Consider the following 21,874-nt stretch of genomic DNA (forward strand, 5'->3'; position numbering starts at 1 on the left):
TTTTCAATTATGTTTGCTATTTTAGAAAAATATCAATTAATAAATCATAATTCGATCAAGCGTAGCTTCAAGTTGATAGGTGTACACTCATGCACTGTTCGTAAATTAATTGGAAACCTGTATGTTTCGTACCCTATCGTTTGGAATTTCTGTCGCACATCGATAGGCACTGGAAGAATCCTCGATGTCAGACATTTGGTAGCAGATGGAACAATTTTTGATATAGTCGATCGTTCGATAAAAATTAAGCGGATAATATTATGATAATTATTTGGTCGTTTTGATAGGGAAAAATCAAGAAGGGTAAAAAGATACAAATTTATCAATAACATCAAGGTTTATTTTATTATACTATAATATTTATAATTAAGTAGGTACTTGGAACAAAGTTGGACACAAAGTATAGTAAATGAGAGTTATGGCACATGATATGTACAGTATGGAGGAAAATCGTTTTCCTTTCTTTTGTCGTACATTGCGCGCAATTTGGTGTATTTTAAAGAACATTGTTCTTCGTTATAGTTTAATCGTTTAAAGAAATGGTTTTACCTCGCGAAGCTTCGTCTTTACGCGTAATCTACAATTCGTTTCGCTGACTCGCTTTATTTGTTTCAAAGGTGTGAATAATTTCCATCGTTCGTCGCATCCTAAATGAAAAATTCGTAGGAGCTATCGTACACTGTGAATCGACAGATGTTTACAAAGATTCTCTATGCCATGAAACGACACGAACAATTCTTTCTTACGACAGAATGCGCTATCAATTAAATCGACATACAGTAGGTATAGAGTATAGATACTCGAAAGCGAATAGAATTTAACTAGTGGATCAATTATTACATAACAATTTACAAAGGACATTTACGTTCTTGATTATATACAAATTCATAAATGTGTCTACAACGAATACGTACCTAATGGAAAGCTTTACACAAATTAAACGAACGATATGAAAAACTAACCGGTCGTTTTACTAGTCGTCTCAAATAATTCGTCAACTTTACATCGCATCGCCTTGAAACTTAGAACGTTGTTCCAAGTTGCACGCAACATATTTACATAGAAATTCTACAATATCAGGTAATTAAACTAATACTTTTATGATATGTCTTTATTATATTATTATATCGTTCATCGTTCATGTTCTTACTCATAAATGGTGTTCGGATACTTTTACAGTACATTCTTGCTAGACTTTGTCATATCTTACAGAATTATATCGCTTCAGACCAAATTCTGTCGGTTCTCTGTACAATGAATTCGTAAAAATGATCCCGTTAACGAAACTTTTCCAACCACCACAAAGAAAATTCTCTGTTTTCCATGTATGCGTAAAGATAAAACACAAATCTGAACTGTGTGTATAATTCGTGATCCGTCTATACAACCTATGCAGGTAGATGTGAGTTTTCTTCGATATGCTACGTAAGGTGGGATGTTTTATTACGTGGTATGAAACAATGCCTTTGTTTCGTCTTTTAATTAGACGATATCGTTTACAAAAACAATACGAAGGCTTTATCTCGGAAATAAATTTTTAGTCTCGAAACGCGGGAAACGTGAAAAAGTTCCTTTATATTTCTACAGATAAATAAATTTTTCAAAGAGTACCTATTTTTTCATTTCAAGATAGATAGATAGACCGTGTTAATCGAATCGAAGTCGCATTTCCATAATTATTTCATTCGCCGTCAAAATAAATCTGTTAACGCGGAAACAAGAAAAGTAGAATAAATAAATCACTGATCACGCATACACCTATGAGTAAGATTGAAAGTTTAACAATTCGTTTTGGCTTCTTTAGATTTAGTATGAACATTCAATCTAATTGTCGATAGTAATTATTTATACTAATTAGTTCTGTTAATCCTTTATATTTTATACAAACCTTTCTTTTATAGCTGTATACGTGTCAACGTAATACTTTTTTGGTTATACATACGTAGTTCTCGATTAAGCACTCGAAACGATAGTCGCTGTTGCAGCCGACCATTTGAAAAATAAAGAAACAACGCACGTATATGTAATATGTATATTATATACACAAGAATCTTCGATCTTTTACGCATGTAGGTATACGCGACCACTTTGACGGTTCTCTTCTCATTGTCTTGCACTCTTAGCCTTTTGAAAATGCAAATCGAGTATACGTAATGTCAGCATCGGATGATTCACGCAAATTGTGTAAAATTTTTCGATAAACATCAGCTTAAATACCGTTATTGGTTTTTCAGGCAAGGCAAACTTTAGTTTGTTCCGTAATTTTTATTTAACATTGGCCTATACCGTAAGTATAACAATTTTTACTTAATATTTAGACAAATTTTACATGGAACTAAGGAAGAAAACAAATAGTAAAAATGGGTAATTTAAAATTTTAATTGACTATCGTTCTTGTAACAGGGGAACTTTTGATAATTTTATCTCGAATAACAAAATTTTTTCCGCAACTTGAGCGATGGAGACAACCATAGCTTGCGATTCCATCGTATAGAGATTCTAAGAATTTAAGATAATAGTAACATTTTTAATTTCACTCGAATAGAATCCTTTCTCTTCAAACTTTCAAATGTTTATTGCCAACTTTTATATATATATATATATATATGTATATATTCAAATTGCCTCAAAGAAATATAGCCAATCCGACAATCTTCGATAAATCATCCCACGCACGCGATATGATTACGTTTGTAATTATTGTAAATGTACACAGACATATGTACACAAGGTTCGCGCGATTTATCCACGAGTAAAAAGTTGGAGAACGTTTGCTTGCTCCTTATATCGTTAAATCGGAGAACATACCGGATTGTACATGCATCTCAGTATAACGTAGCTTTTTATTTAGGACTTTGTAAACGTTACTTCGAAGTACAACTTGGCACGCAGAGTACTTAGACGAAAAAGAGGTTTCGAGTTTCTTAGGTTTGTAAATTGTATAATCGAAAGGACGATATCAAAGGATGACAGCGAAGTAAATCGTTTACTGTTTACAGTTTATAGTTCACAGTTTAGAGTTTAGAGTTTACAGTGCCACCAAACCCGGCTAATGACCAACTTTTATTTTATATCGACCAACGTCGTCTTTGCGACGTCGTCATTTCCTTCGTAAATAACATAAAACGTAAATTTCTTATCGATTCGTAAGATTCGGAGATTGCTTTCGTTCTTTGTTCGACGATTTTATATACACGTATGGAAAATACCGCAGACTAAAACCTCTCCTCGTTTCGTTTTAAATAGGTACGCGATTTTCCTCCTTTTTTTCTTTTTTCGTTTATTTTCTTAAAGATCGTTGAGAATCTCACGGGGAAAAATGTTCACGGCACATATGTATACCTACTCGCGCCAAACAGCAAGGCTCCTAGATGTACATAGCGTTACTATGTATAATAATAACTGTTTAAAAGCATATTGCGATATGACTTGTTACCCTGTCTTTAATGTCTACAGAACGCGTCGTCTTGTAAAAGATTCTCGTCTCTGTGCGAACGATCCGGTACGTCGGCGCGAGAGAAATTATCGAGCGAGCTGTTTGAATCGTGTCGTGTTTAATCGTTAATCGGAGACAGAGGGGAGTGAAAGTAGAAAGACTTCTGGATGATGATCGTTACTCGTTACACAAGTAGGTTGGACCGTGCCCTTTTCAGTCGTTCGTTCGCCGGATCGACTAACGATAGGAATTTTCTGAAAAAATACTTCAAGAAAAAGAATCTAACACTCGAAAGAATGGTATACGCGTTCGCACGTTCTCTGCGCTATGAATTATCGTTGCTAGCGTCAAATGTTGGTTCGTTTCCTTCCATCGTATTCTACCGAGTCTACGTCAAGCGACGTTGAAACCTTTTCAAACGAAATAAAAAATTACGAAATTTAATCTTTTTTCCTCGTTGAAAAATGCCGCAGCGAATCGAACGTTTTATTCCTTGCTAAGTAAATACATTGTTCGAACGTTAGAATAGAATTGATTCGTTGCTGGATTAAGAGAAAAATCGGAAGATAAATGATGAAAGTTTATTCAGGGCTGTACAAAGTACCTGGATTCTCTAATTCTCGATTGGAATGCTGTATACGGTATACGGCCCCGAGTCTTCTCGTCTCGACAAGCGCTAATAATTGGAACTCGCCTTTTTATCTCCTCTGATAATTTTCCAATGAATTTAAAATACGCAGAATTGAAAATATATACCGCTGAATGAATATAACGATAGGAAAATAAACGAGCATACCATCCAACCTTACGAATTTACAAGCTTTGTAAGTGTCCGACGAGTATCTATCTGCTGTTGCATGTTTACATATCGGCGATAACCGTGTGTAAAAAAGTCTTTGAAATACTTACAAATTTAATGACTATTAGTCGATGCGACAATAAATAAATAAATAATATATATAATATATACTTACAGATTTATCGGTATCACATCGCGCGTTCCTTGGAACGACAGAGAGATCAACAAAACGTTGACGCGTCGCGCCCCGAACGCTTAATTCGGTTACCTCGTCAGCCTTTACGTACTTATCCGGCCTCGAACTAAATAAAACGATATCGACATACTCCGAAGCATCACAGTAATTGTACACTGGGAATTGTGCACAGGGGAAACACTGTAATTTTCGAAGGAAACAGACAGGTCGATAGACGCGAATGAAACTACCTACGACAGACTCTGCGATTGTCCGCCTGATTCGAAACGATACTCGTGGAATTGGAATAGTTTCCCAGTGATAAACCGGTCCCTTTTTCAGAGCTGTTTGCCCGAATACACGACGCTTTCTGTCGTCGACGACACGCGACGCGACGCGACACGTCGTTACACCGTTATTCGGAATACGCGCGAAAGTAAAGTTCGACTGGTGGAACGTATAGTATCTTTCGAGTATATGTAAATGGAACGATGCGTCTGAACGTGTGTATCTGTGAAATGTACGACAGGCGTGACAATGTTGGCCAAATCGAGTCAGAGAGAAAGAGAAAGAATGAGCGAGCGAGCGAGCGAGTGAGTGAGTAAGTGAGTGAGTGAGTGAATGAGTGAATGAATGAGCGTGAGAAAGAGAGAGAGAGAGAGAGAAAGAGAGAGAGACAGGGACAGAGACAGAGACAAAGAGAGACAGAAAGAGAGAGAGAGAGAGAGTTAGAGACAAAATAACGAGCAATAACGAATATAATAATCGTAATGATAATTAGTGTCGTTAAACTCTATATTGCACTAAAATCTTCTTTTTTTCTCCATTACCTAGTAGAACGGCAATAGACTATTATTCTTCTAGAAAATACCTATCCTCTTACGTATGTACAATTTAAAAATTACTACTATCCTTCCGCTTATATTTTAACTATTACAATGACATATCGCTGTTATCGCCGAACATCCTCGCGGTATTGCTCGGTGCACGCGGGAATTCGAGCCTGATCACGCACTCGGTACATTGACATCCGCGTTTTCCTACTTTCCTCGATCGTTCCTCGACGCCGTTTAATTCGGCTCTCGATCGATCGACTCGTGATCGGCTCTGGCGTGCACAGTTGTACGAGGATTTCGTCCTTTTTTTTTTTTTCGTTTTTGTTTTCGAAACTCACGTTTTAGCGAGTTTCGTTGCCGCAGCAAGGGACAGCGAAATCGGTCAGGAAACAAAAATATAATCGCACCCGCGCCGCGGTCGTGAAATACAGCGAGCAGTTTTTCAAGAACCGAGGGATATCAATTTCTCAGTTTTCGTTGTGCGATCAACCGCGCTTCCGATGTCACACGGAGTCTCGTTGTTTATTATAACTACGCTTGGAATCATGCTGTTCTATCATCGAAAATATTGCATTTTAATACATATTATATTGATTTGTCTGGAGGTGAATTTAACCGAACGACGTCGCTTTTTTTGGCATTTTACCTTATCTCTTTCCTTTTTCTCCTTTTCTATGCCCTTTCTTTTTGTTTCCTTTACAAGTAACTTTCGTCGATGCACAGGAAACGCGCGGTTCATCACGAGCGATATAAATAAAGTTTATTCGTCGACTAATACTACGGTATTGCTTCAATATGATATGATACAGTCTTTTCACTGATTGTCCAATATCACTACGTAATACATCCTGTTAATCCCTTTTTCCCCTTTCACTCATCGCATCGTCTTGGTTTTTCATCTCCGTTCATTCTTCCATCCTCGTTTTCGCGCATTTTACTAATCGATACACTGCCCTGGAACGAATCATCGTTGCAGCCAAATCCGCATATCGTTTGCGATAGAAATACATGAAAATTCTACACAGATACGATTAACGAACATCCCGATAAAGTATCTAAATATCGTAAACGAGACAGGAAAAATTGATTACGAATATGTTTTGTAAAAGGTATAACGTTGCGAATATTACGTATTAATTAAATAAATACGTAATATCGATATTGACGATATTTAGATTCGACGAGTATCGTAGACACAAACAAACGCTAAAAATTCTTTAGAAACTTTCAACTATATTTCACTGTGTATTTTACTCGATCGGAAAATCTTCTCTTTGTAAAACAGAAATTTAAATCGATCACGCAGCGATTTATTTTTATTTCTTTGAGCAACGTAAACGCAACGTTACGTACACAGACAGCGATTCGTGAAAATGAAAGAATTCGTTCCAAAATCGAGCGTATCGACGTTTCACTCTTACTTTTATCATTATCACACACACATACCTCTTTCTCTCTCTTGCTCTAGCTCTTCACTTTTTACACTGCACTGATTGTGACTACATATTGCGAGTGTCTTCATTAGGATTAATATCACTTATTTGTTCGGCACGACGTACTCGCGCGTCGATTTTATAACAATACGTACTTTTATATTTTATGTTTCGAATTGTACTTTTCAAGACGCATCGATGATTATTCGGCTATTTGGTTTTCGTTGTGATTGACTCTTGCCCGTTCGCGAACAATCCTCTTCCTCTTCTTTTGTCTCGTTATGACAGAAATCAGAATTCAAAATTCAAATGTTTCCTGGCCTCTCTAATTTTACAAATACATATTTTACAAATTTTATAAATTAGAATTAGTTACGTGTACGAACGTAAAGTATAAATTATTTTGCAATCCGTTTCTGTACGATTATTTATTCATATAGGTACTTAGAGAAATATATTTTGATATTTTTGGAAGCACTTAATCAAATTATATTTCGTATATGTCATTTCGATAAACAGTTTATAGTCTCACACAGCTGATCTTTAATACGTTTATCGATGGAGATCTTCGACGTAAAATATAGAAAATTCGAAGGCACAAAATTTTATCAAGTTAGAAAATATTGTTTTATGAGGTTATGAACAATTGGAAAATATGACTTTAGATATACGCTAAATTCGGTAACCTTCGAACCTGATTTCCAGTCTACGGAAGTTGGTCTAAAGGTGGGGTACGCTCGTAAACTGTTTTATCGCGATCGTAGCTGATATGCTTCACAAATTCTATCTCACTTTACAGATGATTTGATCTAGAGATTCCGTAAGGGTTCTTTTATGTCATTTTATACGATATTCTTATGCAACATGTAGCACATTTTCAGTATATAGCATGTAACGTCAGCGATCCTTATTAGGTACTTTTATCAAGTTGGTGAATTTTCATCGATTACTTCAGCGGATCTGGCGTTCAACCCTCTCTCAACTAAACATTGACTGGAACCGCGTACGTAGTAAGATTTTCTTTAGTTTCGAATCACGTGGTTCCAACTTTTGCTTTAGAATCAAAAAGTGGACAACACGATGATTTTAATCCTCGCGCTTCGAACAGTAGAACTTAAAGCAACGATAAATGATATCGACTCGAATATACTTGAATCTTTATATAGAAGAGAAAAAGTACGTTTCTTAACTTAACGCTATAATCGAAAGATCGGTTTAGCGACGAATTAATCATCGTTAATTCCAACTATTAATTTTGTTCCGCGTATCGACAACAGGAAAATTGTAAACCAGTAAACATTCGAACGACAATTTGCGAATCTGTTATTCATCGTAATTAGAATGGTAGCGTAAAGTTACGAATAAGTTAAAATGGCAAAGCGAAGAGGGAAGAGGCTCGTGAATCGATTCGTCAAGCATCGTCGGTTCCGGTGGAAAATTCGCCGGGAGACTGGAGACGCGTCGAGAACGTCACACGCGCGCGCGCAATGACCGTAATATATTTCGCATAAAGCCTGTGACAGTCTGACTATCGCTTACTCTTATTTGGCCGCAGCATCGAGCTAATACGTTTGCGATCCACTTGAAACCGAGAAGTCGTACGCGCATCACTTCCAATTCCAATGACTCCAGCATCAGCAACCACGTAGAACAGTTAGTACGTACTACGTTTAAATCCAACTGCTGGTTATGATTGTACGTATGTACATAATTCCATTCCCACAGCGATCGCGTCTTTCGTGCTCTTATATTGTCCGTTTATATGTTTACGGCCATCCCTGAAACTCGGTCAAGGGTTCTGGTTTAGGCTCGAGACTGGGCAACTGATACGGTCAGTTTTGCTGTCACAAGCCACCCTCGGGTCAATGTTGAGCCGCGAATTTCATACGCTTCTGCTTCTGCCGTTGGTTGCAAAACCAAACTCTAACCACGTTCTTTTTCAGATCCAGCTTCTCCGCGATCGCGGCGATCTTCTCGCCGGACGGCCGTGGTTGCACAGCGAAATACGCTTCGAGAGAACGTTTCTCGGGCGCGGCTATACTCGTTCTCTTTCTCTTCTTCTCGCCGGCTGGTAACACCGACGGCGCGTCGGGATCTCGTCTCTTGTTCTTCGCCTGGGCCTCCGCTTCTTCCAGCCACGCTTGCAAGATCGGCTTCAGCGCGATCATGTTGTTATGCGATAACGTGAGCGACTCGAATCGACATATCGTGGATTGAGATAGCGCTCCAACGCCTGGTAACTTTAAATTTGCCAAAGCTTTCCCGACATCGGCTTGCGTCACGCCCAGCTTGATGCGTCTCTGTTTGAACCTTTCCGCGAATGCTTCCAACTCTCGTGGATCCGTGTCTGCATCTGGATGAAGACCCGCGGCCGCGGCCGCTGCTGCTGCCGCCGCCATCGCCGGGTGATGATGAGCCGGATGTGGTACGCTGCCTCCGCCGCCGCCCAAGTTTCCGTGATGATGATGATGGCCCATCATTCCGTTCATACCCCCGTAAACCGAGGGACCATGAATTCCAGCATGATGACCTGGTCCACCGCCGGTATTCTCTGACATTGGCGTCAATGTGGTCATCGAGTTTGCTGGATCCAGCATGTCCAGACTCTCCATTCCTGGATGGCTCATCTGTAAAATATAATTTCCGTATTTTTTACTCGTAAACCGTGGTGTCGGTTAAGTTAATACGTTTCGTACGCTTCTTGCTTTTCGATTGGATATTTTGTAAAACCAGATCGACCTGTGCTACTCGAACGTCGAATAATGAGAATTTTAAGTATGTATAATTCCACTGTGATATGATTTACCGCTGTGCAACAGGAACAAGAAATTAAGCGAATAGTTGGAAAACGTATCGGTTAATGGTAACGGTCGGATATTATAACGGTCGAAATATTTGTAACAAATATACCGCGATACGAACTAACAATTTGTCCAACGTTCGATATGAAATCTCGTTATACCTGTATAAAACTAAACGAGTATCTTGTACGTATTTACATTATTTTATAACGTTCGTTAACAAAAGTGAAACGTTCGAGGATGAAAGAATCGCGTTCTAATTACTAGCAGCCATACGATAAAATATTCCAAGCTTTCTTTTATAGGCGTACAAATTTCATAATCACGCAAAATCAATAATCGTAACAACGTAACTTAAACCAGCAGTTGTGAAAAATGAATCGAACTCGGCTCGTAAAATATTTCGAGCGCGAGAGGGCGGCACGACCACAGCTGTTTAAAAATCAAGATCTTTGAGCAGAAATTGTACGGTAACGTGGTTACGCGATTCTACCAATTAACATTGTTAAAAGGAAGGAATGAATGAAACCAACGGGGGCTACGAGGGATGGAAAGGGACGAGGACACGGAGATGAAGAGAGAACGTGTACGAACTAGCACGCACAATTATGCAGCACGTGCCATGGTCGTCGCGTCGCGTCGTCGCCAGCGCAGTGTGCGCGACCCCTTACAAATTATTTATGAGCTCCCTTCATATTTTTTCCCGTAGAAAGTGACGCCACGTCAGGTACTGCTTGCGTTCTTTGTTTTCTCAAAGCTACGTATCTCAATATCCGTCATGTGCAATTTCCACCTTTTCGTTAAACCGATAAACACGTACGTTAATACGTACGCGTTAACGTCGACTCCTCTGCAGAGGAGATGCACCTGTCAAGGTCGATCTATCGCGCGGTATCCATTCATTCCCAAGAGTATCGTATTGCCGATAGCAGAAATCGTAAATGCGTCATCAGGATTTAGACTCGAGTAGCTTTAGCGACTCTGTGTGGTGATACTTTTAGGGACTACCGGGTTTCTAAGAGTCGCGGATGTTGTAGTTCGACGGGATGCCGACGAAAGGCCCCATGCTCTCTGACGCTCGCTGTCTAGGGTCGTATGCACGATGATTCGGCGTCACAACGCTCCGTCGTAGCACGTGGAAAACGATAAGAGTTTTGTAGCAGGGTTTGGTCGGGCAATGGAGAGAGAGAGGGTGACGTCGATGAACCCTTTGACGGGTAGGACCGAGGATCGAGGCCGATCGCGAGTCAAAAAAAGATTGAAATCGTCGAAGATCGATATGCGTATTATCTGACGCGTATATTCTGTTCGCGTATATTCAGTGACTAAAGAATAGTATTTTAATAATACGTTCAAAGATATAAGCCTCTTAAAAATACCTTCTAACCGGAGAAAGTTTGGAAAAAACCGCAAAAACGCGGCCAGCACGCTGCTATATCGGAATTTCTGGATATTGAGAAAAGAAAAGCGGCACCAGAACGTACAAACCCCACTCGATGGTTTGGTACTCTTTTAGAATCCTAGGACCGCAAAGATATAGGGGAAAGGTCGTAAAAGCGGAAGGTCCGCGTATAAATCGGCAAAAAATGCGGCGAGTGTGGTTGCGATTGGTGCTCGCAGGAACATGCGCCTACGCCTACGGGACGTTTGCGTAACGTTGTACACAGGGCGTGACGCGTATGCGTAGGAGTAGGATCGCGCGTTCGTGTGTACGCAACATTTATTCTCACGAGAATATGCAGCGTAGCGAGCTAACTGGATGGCACGGTTTCAGTCCAGGGGTGCTCTGGAATAGCATAGTTACATCAGAAATGCAGGGGCTTGCGGGTGGTGGCGCGAAAGAGCGAGAAGGAAAGCACGTTGGAAGAGGATAGTTGCAAATATGGAGTGAGCGAAGGACTAGCCCAGGGGCGTATATGGTAGGGCCCTGGAGACCCGCGCAATATTTCATCATTATGCTGACACGACGCGACGCGACACGGCGGTAGGGTTAGCCGACTCTCTCGTTCCTCTTCTCTCGAATACGTGCCCCTGTTTTTCTCATCTTTACCCTTGCCCCGTTGTATCTACGTTGTACGGCCTATCGTTCGTCACGATTCTCTCCCCTTGCTCTTTTCCCTTTGACTCGGTCCGCTCCCCAAAGCTTGTGCCAATGACACAAAACTCGTTACATGCGTTCGTGAACGTAATACGTTGCGCGTTAGGCAAGCCTGCAGCAACACTACCGTTATTGAATTCGTCAACCTCGCGTATAAAAACAGACTTTATGGGACACTTGCCGTTTGACCATCTGTATGGGAGATTCGCGGCTGGCAGAATGGGACAGAGAGAAAGAGCTGTAAGCGGGAGAACGGGGCTCGTCGTTCGCTCGTCGTGCCACCGCACTGCGGGAAGCCAGATCTCCGATCTATACACCCACTTCATGGTCAACGAATATTCCAGCGACTAATAATAGTCAGCCGATTTCCAGCCGGTCGATGAAACGAATATTCTCGCGTTCGCTGTTACGCTTGATCTACCTTCGATCAGTTTGCCAACATTGTACAACGACCTTTTTCCGCGTAGGTAATGTTTTTGAATAAAATAATGCTTTTTTATCGAATTTATCGGTTTATTTATCGACCACTTGTCACGACGAGTTTTTAAACAACCGAATTATTCTTATTTTCCGTTTCGTTGCTATGCCAGGCTGCATTTAACCATTTCTTCCATTGATTTTACACGAACGATACAAACGTAGCACCGAGGCAATATTTTTATTGATAATTGTTGAAACGTATCGTACGATACACGTACATGTAAGATATTTCTAACGCGTAGATAAAGCCTTTGGAAGATTTTAACGCAAAAGCATAAGCGACAAGGCAGAGAACTCTATGGAAGCTGTTATAAAAATGTATTATTCCGATCAGGAATACGTTAATCGGTAACGTTTTTATAGAAATATTTCATTCAGATAATGGATAGATTACGAATATAACAATATTGCAATCGAATATATTTTTCAGCTTTAATATGCATTTGCATTCGGAAAACGCATTTGGAAAACGATGCATAAATAAAAGCAGGTAAAACGTATGCGTGTTTTAATCGTACTACACCTACTTCATACATCTTTGAGTAACTCATAACTACATACATGTATATATATATATATATATATATATATATGTATATATGTATGTATATATATTAGCGTCATTATCGTTTTTGGATATCGTTAAAAAGTTCTCTGAATTTATTTTTTCAATCTCAAATTCACGAAACGCGGTCGATTTTACTCGCTATAAGGGAAATCGTAAGAATGCTGATCGTCGTATAATCGAGAATGATGATCGAAACATTGAGAATGAGATAATTGCTTATGTAGTAGTTACGTAGATAAATACGTTTCTTACGCACTGGAATTTCGACAGCGAACCCGATGTGGGATTGGTAACATGAAAAGGAAATTCTGTCAAAATTGATTGCGTTACGCCCAGCGTGTTACGAATCGTCCCAATGGCGAGATAACGTACGAGCAACGCCCCTAAACTCGAGAAGATCATTCCGGGTCGCTGAACATTGCTCGATTCACCCTACTGCCATGCTATCATCCGCTCATCGGCCTCAGATTGCTTGTATTAGCATAAAAACCCCGGAACGACACGGAGCAAATTGTAATTGAATTAATGGCACGTTCGCAGTACTGTGTTTGTTCGTTTGCGCGTCTGTCTTTCTAAGCGATTAATTTTTTATTTATAATTTTCTAAACAATAGGTATCTAGGTATACAGATTTGCGTAGTACGATATACAGGTTTGTATCTTTGTGCATCTTCCTTAGTTAAATCTTTCATCGTGAATATTACGGGGAATTGACATTTTATTGTCGCGTGTATTTTTATCGTTTACTTATTTACCGATAAGAATAGAAAAAAATGTTAACGTCAAAGGGGTGATTTTCCAGGTATTTTCCATAGATTTGGCGTTGCGTATGACGCGTGAATTATATTATATACTATAGTCTAATATTATTCTATTTGTTAGCGTATCAAAAATTCTATCGTACAGCGATCATTTCACATGGAAAATATATATTTTATAGATCAGTTCATGGTTCACGATAACAAACGTTAAAATCGTATTGTACATTCGAAGGTGTACAATTACTCACGCGTATCGGATCATGGGAAATATCAATGATTAAAGTATCAAAATGAAAACTGTTGCTCGTATCGTGAAAGACGTTAATAAAAAATCGGCAGAGCTGAATTTTTTAATTGTCGGATTAATTATAAATCGTAATTAATTGCTACGCGTAATTAATTATTGTCGGTGGTTTTAAGCCGTCCTCGGAACTCGTTGCATTTTATAATCGTACTCGAACGTTGAATTTTGCATGTCGACGTTATTGTTTCGGTACACTTCATTACGATAATTGTTTCACCGATAAACTTCGTCATTGGTAACAACATTAAGTTTTAACAAATTATCGTGCCTCTGAGGCCACGTACGATATACAATTAGTCCGTTTCGTAATTCATTCCAGTCTCAATGTAACTACAGACTTTACTCCGTTTTATCGTCGTCTTTATCGAATTATAATACACAGTACGAAAAATATTTCTGACCAAGAAAAGCCAAGCGTTAATAAGATTATCGTTAAGAAGGAGAAAAATTAGCGATTATTATCAGCAGGAACAATAGTAATAAACGAAATTATATACCATAACTTTTTTTATCTTTGATATTTATTTACGTAGGTATCTATATCATCTTTCGGAAAATGATATAAAGCGACATTAACTATACTTAAGGTCCTTTTCGAATGCCTCTGTTTCATTCTTTTATACTCGATATCCGATACCTCTATTATTATCAGATATTACTTTCTCTTTTATAAACGATCAGCGACACTTTTATTTTATTACGTAAAATTTACTGCAATTTTACTGCGTAAAAATACTATAAGAAATTTGGGAAGTAGAACAAGTCTATCGTACAACAGGGTAAATAGAAATTACAATGTTGTACTTTAACGCTATAAGTGTGCGTTATCATATCGGATACTTCGTACTTGAAAACGAGAGAAACTCTCACGCCTCAACGTTTACTTAAATATTATAAATAATTAATCGTTCCACGAAATAGATCATTACGTTCTATCTTAAATCCTTAAAAAATAATAGCGTTCGTCTACAAAATATAAGAGATTAACAGTCGAAAACAAATTAAACTTCAAACTTTGATAAATCAATAACGGGCAATAGCGTGATCAACGAATTAAAGTAGTCGATATACAGTCGATATACTAACACAGTTCGATACATTTTTGTAAATAGTAATTGCGTACTTACTACAAATATAAAGCTCAACAGACAAAATTATACCGATGTTCCAATATTTTTGTAACCGACTGTACATAGAACAATGTATCGAAATAGCAATAAATCATTCAAAATAACGAGAACACAACCGTATAATAACGTTGATAAGAAAATAAACGAGAATCTATACTTTCGTCAACGAAACCAATATTTTGAAAGAAAAACGATCGGTACGAGTATAGTATTGCGAAAAATGCAGACTCACAAAGAGGTGTGAATGTACCTGATGATGTGGCCGGTTATTTGGATGGGGGGTTGGCATGTGGGTTCCATGATGATAGACGGAAACAGGGTCGTGCTTCAAAGGCATTGGGGTGCCCGCGTTGTGTTTTCCCAAATCCGCCGCCAAAGCTTCCGCCCTCGAAAGTAAGCCGTCTTGTAGACCGCTGTTCAGTCCCCCGAATAAGTCACCCTGAAACGTTAAAAGCGACGCGTGACACTGATTGAAGAATTAGGGATCATGCATCAGACGTAACAGAATTTTCGAGAAAACGTTTCGTCTTCTTAAACGAATTGATATCGCGTCTTATTGTTACAGCGTATCTCCTAACGTCGTTCACGTTGATACGACGTTGGCAATGGGACTACGATTTACAGAGATCCAAGTTTGAGGAGGTGTGTAAACTAGATGCTGTATTACCGAGGCTACTTTGCATACATAACGCAGCTTTGCTACGAGAATTATATAATAATTAAAAATACAAATATTAAAAAACATGTTTTCGAACGTAATAGGGTATTACACGTCTTATTAATAAAATTTAGCTTCAAGCATTTATTTCCTTCCTATCGGGCGTAAGAACGTTCGCGAAATAATATCAATTTTTGTTTCATTTTTACGTATTGCGTTTTTGTTCTACTTGAAGCATTTCAAACTTTCTTCTTATCTTATAGAACATTTTACGGTAACAGTTCAAAGATACGTCTGATCTTTGAGTTGTGTCACTTTTGTAGCAAGTGGTCGATATGTAAGAATTTTGTACATGATTCTGAAAATTTAGTTCGATAGATAAAGGACAATTGGTTTTATCGTAGAATGTGCTGGTCGAAAGTTGCTACTCAATGTCAGTTTCTGGTGAAAAAAGTACGCGGTGCTTTTGTACAAAAGTATCCAGTCAGAGGTCACTCCATGTGCTCAACATGGCCGTGCGATCGATATTCTAAAAATAGTTTTAGCGCTGGAAACTTGGATTTAGGTTTTGCCGGATTTTTCAAGTGTACGATGTACGAGCGTAATTGCCAATTTTTATATCAATTAATCTAATTATTACCTTATTATTACACTGTAATAATAACACTAATTTCTTAATAACAGATATTTACTAATTATTAAATTGCGTCATTTTGTCACAATGAAACTATTAATTTTTTTCCACTTTTTTAATGAAACTAAAAATTTTTTTAAAAAGAAGCTACTTTTTTCAAATAAATTTTCATAGAGACGCAAAATATCTGACATTGTATCGAGTAATATTTAATCGTTCTTTGATTTTTAAGAAAATTTTCATATTACACTCGACGAATCATCTACGTTATAAGTTTTGGATTTTTACATTTTATATCTTTCTATATTTTCCGTTTATTTTTAAGCATAGTACGATACGTAGCAAAGGTGCGTACGTATAAGGGCGTACATAATACTAAATTACGATTCAGCCGGTTAAGTTGATGTTATTTCAAAGGTGGTTACGCGTGACGTATGAGATTTGCTAATCGCGTTCGTTTGCCTGTCAAATGTTACTGGGGCTGCTGGACAGAATATTTTAGGGTCAAAGTGTTACTAAAATTGAACGAGACCATAGGGTCCGTCAGACTATGTATTGCTATGTTTAGAAACAGGTCTTCCATAAAAACATAGTTAGTGATAACACAAGTAACTCGATATTTTTGCACTTTTATGCCTATCGTTTAAGTACAAGCGACATTTACAGCTCAAACGTCAATCAAATTTTTAAGAACGATTTCACTTGTGATAATATCTTTCCTATTCCTATTACCTTTACTTAAAATAATGGCACGAGTACAATTTTCAGTCAAATTAAAAAGATTTTCAATTTTCAAACTTATTGTTAACAAAGAGTATACAATAATAAATACAGATTTAAATGGTCTAATTTTTACACATGACGCGTACGATAGCATATGATTTCGTTATCAGTGTACACCTTCGAATTGGATAATAAAAGTGTTTCTTCTTTTACGACGAATAACGATAATGAAGTAGCTAGAGCTGAAAGGTTTAATGAAATTTCTTTTTCCAACGTCATATTAATAGCAGTTGTGACGCGAATTTATGGTTTCGTTTTGTCCAGATACGCTTCTATGTCGTGGCAATCGATATTATATGGGACATTTTGCGTCAGCCGCATCTGTCACTCACGGCACATTACAAGGTTCGGCTACCACACGAGCGATATTGTCACGTTATTCGAGGAGAATCGAAATATCCGTAACGCGATGCAATTCCAAACTTTTGTAAAGACGAAATCATCAAAATCTCGTTTCTCGATACGAAAGGTTTCGCTTTATACGATTTATCCCATCAGATTTACTATTTATTGTTCAATTATGGCAGGTGCTATGCATCTTTTTTTATCGACATTCTATATGTTTATCAAAGATCTAGATATTTATCTACAAAAATTTATATGAAGAAATTTTTATTAGAAGATCGACCATGTAAACGCATATACGATACACGTGTTTTTTTTTTTTGTAAAAATAAACAACTTGCAACATGTATTAAACCGTGTAAGAAGAGTTTCTAGTGTTAAGTACTCGATTTCGATATTTGTTGCTTTCGTCTGCTCTTAATTAACATGGAAGAAAAATCTTTGATTAGAAATTGAAATCTACGACAGGTGGATGGTAGAGATTAATTCGTGGGATAAACAATAAAAATTAATTAAAAATTCGAAATACGTGATTCTAATTCATCGTTTCGATTCAAAGTTGAAATTCAAAGTTGAAACGAAAAATTCAAATAGCGTACGAATTGTTATTTTTCGAGAAACGTTCGCAATTATATCCGTACAGAATTTGCGATTCTAATTGTCTTACTTATCGAGATTTTCTTTCAACGCACTTCGAAAATAGAATATCTTCAAATAGCATTATTGATTTCTCTGCATCACTTGGAAAACGTGGCCATTGCTTTATTAAATATCGATAAAGGAGGATTCATTGTCAAAACAATTTAGTGGGAATTCTCCGCGGCGCGTGTGCTTTCATCAAGTTTGTATGAATCCGTTGCGTTGCAACCAATTGCCATCAACGAGTCGTTTCTCATTCGGTAATGGGAAATATCGAAAATCAAGTATCAAGCGTTTTCAAAATATCCCGTAATTTATGAAATATCAAACATTTTTCCATTCCTTCGCTTCGAATTATTCGTTGGAGATTTAATTTGTCAGAATATTCGATTTAATTTATCAAGAAACGATTGACGTTCCTTCGATATGTTAACGCACAGATCACAAACCGTTTACGATTTGCGATTTATCTACCAGTTTGACACGAAAGAAATTTATCACGAAAATAGTAATTAAAAATTCACGAGAGCAAATTATCGTAACAGTTATTGAAACGTCAGTAGTTAGATAGGTTCGGCGTAGCGAGGTTAAAAACGATTCACTATCCACTTATTTCATTATAAACTGCAATGTCCGCATCGGCCGATCAATGTTTCATGCGAAAACCACCATCGTGCTTCAACGCTTCGATTATTTATGAACTCCTTGTGTCTTTGTCGGGTACGTGTACCTACTATCTTTCTGTCTGTCTGTCTGTCCGTCTGTCTGTCTGTCTGTCTGTCTGTCTGTCTGTAGGTTACTGAACTACCGCCACTTTTTCTAATTTCCAACTTCTTCCTTGTGCTTTTCGCCTCTCGTATCGTAAAATTGCCATTTGCCGAGTACCTCGCTTTTAAACCTGCAAATGACGCGTTCGTCTTCGTAGACGGAGAGAATAATTAAAAATCAGTATTTGTAGAATTTGTTGCTCTGTTAAAATCGAATATTATAGGTAAGATGTATCCGCGAGGTAAAATAATTGCGTAGCAAGCAATTTTTGATAAATCGAAAATGTGATAGACGCTTGTACAATTTTTAAAAGTTTAAAGCATATTTTATTTTTCAAATAGATTTTATTATTGATAGATATGTAAATTAGAAATTTCGTAAGAAAGACAGGAATAGAAATAGAAATAGAAGTAGAAGTAGAAGTAGAAGTAGAAATAGAAATAGAAATAGAAATAGAAATAGAAATAGATATAGATATAGAGATAGAAATAGAAATTTTTCATTTTAAATGAATGAAAGTTTGTTATTTTGAATAAAAAATGTTTGTTAAAATATAGAAATTTGACAAATATTGCAAAGAAATTAATTGATCTTTTATCGCATAAAACGTTATTACTCTATTACGTAAAGGATAAAGTGCTTAACCCATTCGTTACCTCGTACATGGTATTGTTTATGGAGACGAATGCTTTACCTAAACGAAGTTTTAACAGGACGATAAATCCTAAATTGCGTTTTCTCTTCAAGTGCGGAGGAAGAATCCCAATTTGGGGTGAGTTTAACCTCGCAGTTGTTACATATTTGTGTGTGTGCACGTAGATGATTTTAAGGGATGGTCTGTTTGAACGTTAATCGCGTGTTATCAAAATTATATTAATCGCGATCAAGACGTTTTTTTCCGCAATTTACTTTATTTATGTATCATTAAAATATCGTATATTGGTACGTATCTACAGTTAAATTATAATATTCTTCTTGTTAAATAAAACGACGACGTAGTTCGTACATTTATGTATCTTCGCATCTATGTAATTAGCCCTTTGCGTTCGGCATATTTTCCACTTTTTATTTATCTTCTCTTCGAGGAAACATATACGTTTAAAAAATTTAAAGCTCGTCTAATTTTATTCTGTATAATCACCAGTAATCTCATTATGTCCCCTTAAAGAGAACGTCCGGGCTGTTTGTTACATTTACGATGTCTTTTCAGACTATCTAGCTTTTCCATATCGTTAGCTATATGACATGTACAGATATAAAGCGCAAAACCTATAACTTTGATTGATAATATCTCCGCAAGTATAGAATAAGGAATCTACCTATGTATACATCAAACATTCGTATCTTAGAAAAATGTTGTCGGAAGATGTTTATTCTATCCTTTGATCGATGATCTGTCATTGAATATAGCTTGGTCGCAATCTGCTCGCGATACTCTCAACAGCTGATTCTATTGTCAATTTAAACGATTCTACGTAAAATTTATTACGGAAACGCGTTTCTTCGGATAAACGACTGTATGAGTAAGAAACGGCCCGTCTGTCCTTCCCGATTCTTCGTATACTGTACATCGTGCGCTGTACGGCCAATACACACGCGCCCAGTAGTTTTTCCAAGACTTGGCCAGACAGCTAGGGGCAGGGATGAGAAAAGCGACGACTATGCCGAGCAACGGATACAGATTGCTCTTGTTAGCCGCCTAGTTAGCAGCTCGTGCAGTTGTTTAGCAAAGTTTCTACGAAGTCCCCCTTCGAGCTCGATTCCGTAGGTCCCCGTGGTTAATAGAGTCATTTTTCCGAGCTGCCTGCGGCCAACCCACCCGTTAAATACGTCTTCCAGCGGCGGCACGTTAAAGATTAGCCAATTACAATTGAATTATCGCGCCCCAACGGCCGTTCGCGTAATTTATCTGCTCGAGCTTATTCGCGAGAAACCGACAATGATTAAGCTCGTAACGTAGTACGCCAGACGACGTATTATACATCAGCCTCCTTTTCCGTTTAATCTACCACCAAGCTTTACAATTCTCCCATTTTAAACGATTACGATTACAGTCTACGAGTCGGGCAGACTCGAGTTACGTTCGAGGAAATATCGCAAAGTATAGCTAGCTTCTTTTCTCGTTTTACGAGTGAAAAGAAGTAGCGGAGAGTTCGTGGAATGGTTGATAGATATTATTAGGTCGGTAGTCAGTGCATAATAACACGAAACGTTGTCTTTCAAATAAAATCACACAGTTTCTTTCTTTTTCAAAATATCCGTGTATTTAGTCAAAGAAACGTCTGTATGTTTCCAATCTAACTAATTTCGTTATACCGAATTTACAGGAATTATCAGTTTTTCAAATAAAAAGCTCTTACAATTTCTTCGTTTACAGTTCTTTTTTAAATAATTTATGCGTTACAAAGTTGTCTTTAATCTTCCCATGGCTTACTTTACTTTACTCTTTCCCAAATTTAAGCTGGTATTGGTAAGATACTTGTGTAGTTTATAGGTTTCTGATATACTACGAGCGTTTAAAAAAATGATCATTCTTAATTCATACTTTGTTATTCTCTAGTGTTGCCGAATATGTCACTTGAATTTTTACAGAGTTTATTCGGAGTCTGAAGTAAGTTTTTATGCATTGACAATGTACGTTTCTTCGTGTCTTTATATCGGTAATTTGTCCTTTTCTCGAGATTTTACGTCTCGATTTGACGATGACAGCTGATACCTAATATACATATTATGCCTTTGTTCAGGAATAATAGATAGACATTTATTACAAACATACAATTAGTACAATTCCGATACATAGCACTTATACCGATCTTAAACATATGCCGAAGACTGTTTCGCGCGAAATGGTACTCATATTTTATTTCAGAGAACACGAAACTATTTAGAAGCTAAGCGTTGACACGCGTGTTCGTTTTTCAATCATGTACAAGCAAACTAGATACGATTCTTCGATCGTCGCACGACTGAAAGTACAAACTTGCTGATACTTTGCAATTGGTGGCCGTATAACCGACGTTCTGGCCAAATATTCATTAAAGTTTTTCACCGCTCTATCCGTCATTCCATGATACAATCCAATTTTATCTATTATGCAGGCTGTTTCGTATTGAAAAAGAGTAAACCGCCATTGTCAAAATGAAATAAAGTACATAAATAAAATAAGCGGGCCAGAATGCTAAGGTGAATGGAATACAACTCGATGCAGTTGAACATAACATACACAT

At 37.6% G+C, this 21,874-nt stretch overlaps 1 protein-coding gene across 1 annotated transcript in view; it reads right to left on the reverse strand.

Moving 5' to 3' along the window:
* Positions 1-318: 318 nt before the first annotated feature.
* The window catches only part of LOC100646599 (inhibitory POU protein), a 75,774-nt gene continuing 54,218 nt past the window's right edge, over positions 319-21,874 (reverse strand). The window contains exons 7-8 of the mRNA XM_048410978.1: positions 15,071-15,259; positions 319-9,306 (exon numbers count right to left, since the gene is read on the reverse strand). Coding sequence (XP_048266935.1) covers positions 8,542-9,306; positions 15,071-15,259 — 954 coding nt within the window. The 3' untranslated portion in view covers positions 319-8,541. The remainder of the gene's footprint in view (positions 9,307-15,070; positions 15,260-21,874) is intronic.

The sequence above is a fragment of the Bombus terrestris genome, chromosome 12 (assembly GCF_910591885.1).
Source record: "Bombus terrestris chromosome 12, iyBomTerr1.2, whole genome shotgun sequence".
Lineage (NCBI taxonomy): Eukaryota > Metazoa > Arthropoda > Insecta > Hymenoptera > Apidae > Bombus > Bombus terrestris.